The sequence below is a fragment of the Triticum dicoccoides genome, chromosome 3B (genome assembly GCF_002162155.2).
Source record: "Triticum dicoccoides isolate Atlit2015 ecotype Zavitan chromosome 3B, WEW_v2.0, whole genome shotgun sequence".
Classification (NCBI taxonomy): Eukaryota; Viridiplantae; Streptophyta; class Magnoliopsida; order Poales; family Poaceae; genus Triticum; species Triticum dicoccoides.
The window spans coordinates 729379044-729387421 of record NC_041385.1 but is presented as its reverse complement, the minus strand read 5'-3'; the positions used below and the strand labels follow the sequence as shown (position 1 = coordinate 729387421).

Here is an 8378-nt window from a genome sequence, read left to right as displayed (position 1 = left end):
CGGCGACGGCCGGACGTGGCACGGGGCCAGCAGCAACGGCCGCGGGCAGAGTAGCCAGCGGGCGGGGACGGCGTGGGACGACGCCTACGGGCGGCTGCGCGCAGGAGCTCGAAGCGGGCGGCCGAGTCCGCGGCGAGGAGATCCGCGAGGAGAGCCGGGTTTGCTGGATCCACGACGAGGGGAGCCGGACCGGGCAGTGGATGGATCGGGGGAGGAGCTAGCACGGAGTTGCAGCGTGCGGGGGAGAAGGGAACCTAACATCTGATACCATGTTGGATAAACAACAACTCTATTCTCAGAAAGGCCAAAGGCCAATACATATATAAGTGTGTGGTAAAGTGCAAGAGACCCCTTATACAACGGGGATAAACCAAAAAGGGGCTATACCTGCTAAACAACGGGGATAAACAACAACTTGCTCGATCCAAATGCCGGCTCAAACCTGCTAATGCACATGGGGCTGATGGGCAAAGCACCCAGGAGGACGACCATGGTGGCCAAATGTGGGAGGACGGGACAGATCTTGGCTGGATCAGGTGAGCTGGGGGAGGAGCGCCACGGGCTCGGCGGTTCCGTCCAGATCAAGGGTGTGCACGGCGAGAGGGCGCTGTCTCACCTCATCGTCGGTGTACGTGAAGGATGGAGATGTCAGCTCCACCTCCTCTGGTCGTTTGCTGGGTAGGGATAGGGAAGATTATAGGAGGAGATGGAGGTACAGGTACTGCCGGCGTCGCGTAGTTGCGGGGCAGAGCTTCGCATATTCCTTCGCGGTGAAGAACGTTCAACCAACGTAAATTACTAAATGCACACCAGAGAACAGTTTAGGCTAAGGCTAGCTGTTAGATTAAGTTTAGTGGGTTTAATCGTAGAATGCTAATTAAACTGTGTACATGTGCCGTGTGGCTTTGAGAAAGAATTAGTTTGATTGTTTAATAGTAGTATAGATATAGAAAACTAAAAATAATACTGTAGATGTTAGTGTCTTGCAAAAAATGCACTGATTACAGATTTGACGGTGCTAGTAGCGCTAGCGTTTTGCAGGCAAAATGTACCCATGTTAGGCCAGCCATTATTATGTTCACACAAAGACATCGGCAAGTTTTCTGGCATTATATCGAATACTACGATGTACACAAGAAATACTCCATTGTACAACTGTTCTAACTAGCACTGTATCCAAACCTGAAACTATTGTAATTAGCAATGTGTCTGCAAACCAGAAGCTATGACTCCGGACCAAACTAACTACATGATGGTAATGGGGAATCACTCAATCTCACTAGGCCTCTTAGCGATGCCAGTTTATCATCATAACTCGGGAGTTGTTTCGAGTAACAATGACTTGCGACAAGGCGATAATCAAATCTCAGTCACTAACGTCACTGCGCCTCTTTGACATGTTACTTCATCACCATATACGTCCACGAGTTCTTTCGAGTAACACTAAAATATCAATTTGCAAGAATAGACTGGCATCACCAGACTCCCTTGCGCGACATTGAGATGACCATCTCCTCATCCGTTGGCCGCTTGTCGTGACTGCTGGCGAAGCTGCAAGAGTATGTAACTGGCTGCTGTGCTTCTACTCCATTGATTAACCAACCAATGCAATAAACCAAACAAGAACCTTTCAGATTTCAGAATATTTGCTAGATTATTGGTGATACAAATACAGTAACTGCCTAACTGGTGAAGACTCTTGAGAGATTTTTTCAGATGGATCAGTTGTCACTCACCGGAGTCTACATGTTTAATCTTCTTAGATGGACTAGCCTCGTCCAATGTGAGTCTTCTCTTCAAACCAAGGGTGATATCATCAGGAAGTAGTTCTTCGTCTGCTTGTGACTGAGTTGAGCTGCTGTGTTGGAGCTTGCTTTTCTTGGAACAATTTTCGGTCTCCAACTCAGGCTTTCGCTTTGAGGACAGAACAACTCTGGGCTCTAACAGAGATATTATTTGCAGATTCAGATCAAAATTTCGTCGAAGTATCACATTTTGTTTAACTTCTTCAAGTGCAGTAGACATAAAAGCATTCTTGCAGCACTAAACAGATAACATACTGAACCGTATGATCAGGAAATAACACTTGATGTGAGATAATTGCTTCGCAGAAACTACATGAAAATGCTGCAAATCTATGAACAGGCCAGCACAGTTGAGACGATCGCTACCAGGACAGTTCAATATATATCCCGACGCCCAGTATCCAACTTGCTCAAATATGTTAGTACTACTACATATACTTTGTCCTAACATATGAAACTGAACAATTGGACCCTGAACACTTATTTGTGCTACTAGTTTAAAGGAGCAAAAAATTCAGAGAATCAGAGAACAGCAGTCAACATTGCTACTGACATCTAGTGACCGGAAAGGGAGGCGCACCTGGCGGAGAAGGTACGGGCCCTCCGTCAACGGCGACGGGCGCGTCGGGGTCGGCACCCGTGGGCTGCCCGCCCGTGGCGAAGAAGGCGAGGAGCTCGCCCCAGCTGACCGCCAAGGAAACGTAGCCGGAGCCGCAGCTTAGGAAGTAGCCGTTGAGGCCGACAGTGTCCGGGTCCAGCCCCAGCGCGAGGCCCACCTGGGCGAGGTCCACCCCGTCGCCTCCCTCCACCTCGATCGCAACCGACGAGGCGGCGTCGGGCGGCGAAGCAGACCCGCGCAGCCGCGCAGGTGCACGGTCAGGAGCGACGGCGAAGCCATCGGCGGCGCTGCTGCCTCGCACTATCGCTGGTTCGATAGGAGAGGGAGAGAGAGGGAGCGGAACAATGGCGAACGCTCTGGTTGCTTTCTCGCCGCCGCCGCTGCTGCTGGCGCGTTGTGGACTCGGAATCGGAGGAGATTCTGTAGTAGTGACAAGTACGTTACTCTCGGCGCTGTAGCGACTGTTACCGGGCTCCTTTCAACTGGCCCGCCAACTGGTTTCGGCCGGTTTTTTTTTTCTAGGAAGCGTCCAGGCGGAACCATGCTCGGTTTTGAAGCAATTTTAATTATTTGTGGAAAATATTTTGATTTTATAAAATATTCAATGAATGTTAGGAATTTTTTAAAATGTAATAGAAACTAAAAATTATGAATTTTGCTAATAATATTTATAAATTTAAGTTAATTCAGAAATTAGTTTTTTTATCAATTCCTAAATTATGGAAATATAAAAAATCTTTGTAATTTTTGAAAAATGTTCATAAATTTACCAATATGCACACTTATAAAATGTTCATAAATTTTGAGTATTCATAAAAGTTAATAAAATTCCCCTGAACGTTCATGGATTTTTAAAATCATGAAATTATAAAAATATGGTGAAAAACGTAAAACATGTCAAGAAAAAATATCCACTATTATAAAATAAAAATATAAAGGAAAAACTTGTGAAAAAGAAAAAACTGAACAAAACCAGAAAGAACAAAATCTAAACCTTGATGCTAACCCATGTGCGGCCCCAGCCAAACTATGCGGAAATAAGAGTGAAGTGCACTGTAGGTCCTTAAACTATTTTAGGGGTGTCACATAGGTCATCGAACTATGAAAATCGTCATTTAGGTCCTCGAAGTACAATAAGAGTGTCATCCAGGTCCAAAATCTCACTAACCTCCTCTAAATGGCCACCTGGCATGGTGAACAGTGCAAAAAATAAAAAAAATATGAACAAAAAATCTGAAAATCTTTGGCATCGAAGATACCCCTGGTGCGTGAAAAGTAAAAATGTTCATTAATTCAAAAAATGTTCGCGAATATGGGAAAAATATTCTCGACTTTTTAAAAGTTCACAAACAATAAATTTGAAAATATGTTCGCGAACCACAAATATTGTTCGTGGTTATGGAAAAAAATGTTTGCGAACCACAAAAATTCATGACTTTAAAAAATGTTAGTGAAATTTTATTAAAGTCGCAAATATTTTTTCCAAATTCATCATTCGCGAACATTTTATTAAAGTCATGAATATTTTTTCCAAATTCATCGTTCGCGAACATTTTTTTAAAGTCATGAATATTTTTTTCCAAATTCATCGTTCGTGAACTTTTTTTAAACTCGCGAATATTTTTCCCAAATTCATCATTGGCGGACATTTTTTTAAAGTCGTGAATATTTTTTCCAAATTTATCGTTCGCTAACTTTTTTTAAACTCGCGAATATTTTTTTAAAGTCGCGAATATTTTTTCCAAATTCATCGTTCACGAACATTTTATTAAAGTCACAAATATTTTTCCAAATTCATCGTTCGCAAACTTTTTTTTGAATTAATGACCATTTTTACTGTTCACGCGCCAGGATCTCTTCGATGACAGAGGATCTCAGTTTTTTGATATTTTTTATATTTATTCTTTGTCATGTACTGTTCATCACGCACAGGAATTCAGGACTGTTTGCCGCGCACTGTTACGGTTACTGTTTACGTGCCAGCTGGCCAGTTAGAGCCTGTCAGGGAGATTTTGGACCTAAATGACACACTTACTGCACTTTGAGGACCTAGATGACGATTTTCATAGTTCGAGGACCTACGTGACATCCCTGGAATAGTTCAAGGACCTACAGTGCACTTCACTCCGAAAATAAAGGAAAAAGTGAAACAAAAAAATGCGCCTCGCCCCGCCTGGCACTGGGCCGAGCCAACTGGTGACATGGGGTGTGTTGCTCGCTATCCATCGTGTTACGTGCAGAATAGGATCCACAAATGGGCCTCGATACAACACTATTGGGTCTCACAGAGTCAAGTTTGTATGAAACACCAAATATAAGATGCCTTTAACTATCGATGCTTGCAAGATAATAACAAATCAAAGTGATCACTCCAACACAAGATGGTCATTATCCAATACTCTTTTTATAACACATAGGCACGCAGTCGACATCTACAATATTTGACCCTCAACAGGGACCCATTGCCACAAGATGGTCATCATCCATGAGAAACGTTATTCAAACACATAGGCTCACAATTTAGCTAGGAAATGTACAGCGGTGGGCTCTCATCAGAAAACATGATCATATTATGTGACACAAATGCAAGGAAATATGAAGTCGTCATGTCCATCATAGTCTCACTTTCCACATTTTCTTTCACTTGTTCTTCATTAACACTTTTTTCTTGATTTCCATTCCAACCATCATATGTTGTTCATCTTCTGCCAGACTGATTTCATGTTTTGTTTGCATGCACTCCTCATCAACACATAATCTGAGAGGGGTTACAAAGTGTGTAAAATTTTCTTTCATGCTCTCCTCTTGCGGCACTAGTCCGGACTTGTACCACTTTGCTATACAAACTTCCTTGCAAAATATACAACTCCAACAACTTATAGTTGTTAAAACTAGTAGTTGTACAACCCATTCATGTCCATCCTTATCATCATCCTTTTTTTGGATTTCAACCTCCTTTAAGGCATCCATCCACTGATCTACCTCCACCAACACTCTTTCTAGATTGATTGGCAGAAGTATTGATCTCTCATGTTTTCATTCGTCCATGCCAAACATTCTTTCATGTGGTATCTTGGAAGCATCTCTGCATAACACTTTAACTCTCACAATCTCATAGAAAGTTTGAAACATACCATGCCAGTCCACATACAAAAGCATGCCAAAACAGGATGCGGTCTGATCTAAGATATTCCATTCGCACTATCGGGGGTGCAATTTTACTCATGCAACTTATTAGAAAGCTTCCAATCTCCCATTCCACTCAGTTACATTAACAACAACCCCCTCTTTGACCATATCAAACCTAGGTTAGCCTTGAAGTTCCTCCACTAGGATATGTGCGGGAAATTTAACTGCAATGATCTATCTACCAGTCTCTTTAATCAGCCAAGGCCAACTTAGGACAGTAAAACTGGGCCATTTTTTAAGCCTTCTCACGCCTTTACCATTCCGGGCCATCAGATCATGTTTTCCAATGGTTTCTATCCGTTGGTTACTACCCAATTCCTTGGGGGCTTACTCGCAAATGGATGGATGTCATAAGGTTTAGTTCTCTAGTGGAAAAACGAACTTTTCTGGTTACTTGGGCCATGCGCAGACATAGGCAACCCGTCTAGCGTCGAGTAAACTATAGCTCGCGGGGAGAAAATATAGTCATTGAGGGGGCATCGATGAGTGGACCTAGACAAAGCCTGGTCGCGTCACCGCGATTGGTGGGATCCTGCCTCCTTCCACGAACTCGCCTCCCACAACTGCCTTCACTTCGCAGGCCCAATTCCCTGCACCACCACGACCCCAAACACCTCCAAGTCACTGTTCATGTTGTGATGACATTACAACCAACGCCGATAGCCAAGTGGTGGCCCATTTAATAATGAAATGAACAATTATTTCAATGTTCACTTAATCAACATTCTAAATTTTAACTTAAAACAAATCTAACTTTATATTATGGAAATGTAAGTTCAACTAGAGCTACTAAAAACATGTAATATGCCATGTAGCAAAGCAGTGACATGCGTCGGCTATCTTGAGCCATAAATATTGAGTTAGGGACGTGTGGTTTTTTTCCTCCCGTTATAGAGCACGTGCATGTTTGCTGGTTAACACAAAGTTCAGACTAATAAAAAAAGAGAAAAATCTATAGAGGTAACTAAACTTGCGCTGGAACCCACTTTAGTCCATGTACTTCCAAATACCCAAAAGAGATAAATACACCCACGATCACTATAATTGCGTCGAAAGCACGATACGATCACCCAACTTGTCACTGAATACAACGGGACGTGAAAATTCGGTCACTGTAGTGCGTATGCGGTGCGTACACGCAGTTTGACCATGTGTTGACCACTCATTGGGGATAGGTGGCGAACCACCAAGGCGCGTCAGTGGAAATATGCAAAAAAGCCCTCAGGCATCACCTCATCCGCCAGTCATCCCTCCTCCACTCACGTCGCATATTCGTCTTTGGTTGGAGAAAGGGGGCGCTGCATTGGCGACGCCGCCCCGGCGATCGTTGGCGGTACAACAGAGGAGGTGGCCTGATTTCGTGCATGGTTGACGAGGCACCACCTCCACGCGTGTTCTTCCCATGGGAGGCGACCGCGATTGTCACGCCCAATATGCGACCCTATACCAAAGAAACTCGAAGGTCCCACAAAGGATAGAAGCGCATATTGGAGACGCTTTTGCAAGGTGGATATCATTACAATGTACCATTACATAATAGTTGGGGATACATACAAGAGGCATACAATTTCACACGAACACAACAACATCATACATAAGGGCAACATCCGACTACGGATGAAACACAAACAGAAACTAAAACGACATTCACCCTTCTAGCCCAGGCTGCCGACCAGGAACCTAACACCTGAACGAAGAAGAAGCAGAATAAGAACTCCAAAACAAGTAAACATCGCTCTCGCATCATGATCATCGCATTACCTCTACCTGCAACTGTTGTTGTAGTAATCTGTGAGCCATGAGGACTCAACAATCCCATTACCATGTGTATCAAGACTAGCAAAGCTTAAAGGGTAAGGAATGGATGGTGATGAGGTTGCCGCAGCAACTAAGCATGATATGGAGGCTAACTTACGAATACAAGAATAAGATGAGAAGCTACACACACGGTCGCAAAGTAGTAATGATCAAGAAATGATCCTGAAACTACTTATGTTCAAACATAACCCAAACCGTGTTCACTTTCCGGACTCCGCCGAAAAAAGACCATCACAGCTACACACGCGGTTGATCCGTTTTAGTTAAGTCAAGTGTCAAGTTCTCTACTACCGAATATTAACAAATTCCCATCTGCCACATAACCGCGGACACGACTCTTGAAAGTTTATACCCTGTAGGGGTGTCCCAACTTAGCCCATTATAAGCTCTCACGACCAACGAAGGATATTCCTTCTCCCGTGAAGACCCGATCAACCTCGGAATCCTGGTTACAAGACATTTCGGCAATGGTAAATCAAGACCAGCAAGACCGCCCGATATTCTGACAAATCCCGATAGAAGTCGCACGTATCTCGTTCTCAGGGCATACCTAATTGGCCAGACGTCGGGTTGGCATAGACCCTGGTTTCCCAGGGGGCGTCAGACATCGCCCGGTTCGGTCCAACACTTGGAGAAGCACTGGCCCAGGGGGGGTTAAATAAAGATGACCCTCGGGTTTATAACTCCCAAGGGAAAGTTAGTAGATTGTTAGGAAAGTGTAAAACCAAGGTTGGGCCTTGCTGGAGAAGTTTTATTCAAAGCGAACTGCCAAGGGGTTTCCATAAACCCAGCCGCGTGAGGAACGCAAAATCAAGGAACATAACACCGGTATGACGGAAACTAAGGCGACAAGAATAGAAAAAAACACCAGGCATAAGGCCGAGGCTTCCACCCTTTACCTAATATATAGATGTATTAATTAAATAAGAGATATTGTGATATCCCAA

The 8378-nt window shown here is 43.9% G+C and overlaps 1 protein-coding gene across 1 annotated transcript; it reads right to left on the bottom strand.

Annotated features, from left to right (window-relative positions):
* Positions 1–1475: 1475 nt before the first annotated feature.
* LOC119279870 lies at positions 1476–3434 on the bottom strand. Its single transcript, XM_037560953.1, has 4 exons — positions 3431–3434; positions 2386–2730; positions 1737–1940; positions 1476–1627 (listed from the first exon to the last, which is right to left on the bottom strand). Exons 1-4 carry the CDS (start codon positions 3432–3434, stop codon positions 1476–1478), a joined length of 705 nt encoding a protein of 234 aa, XP_037416850.1.
* Between the last annotated feature and the right edge of the window lie 4944 nt (positions 3435–8378).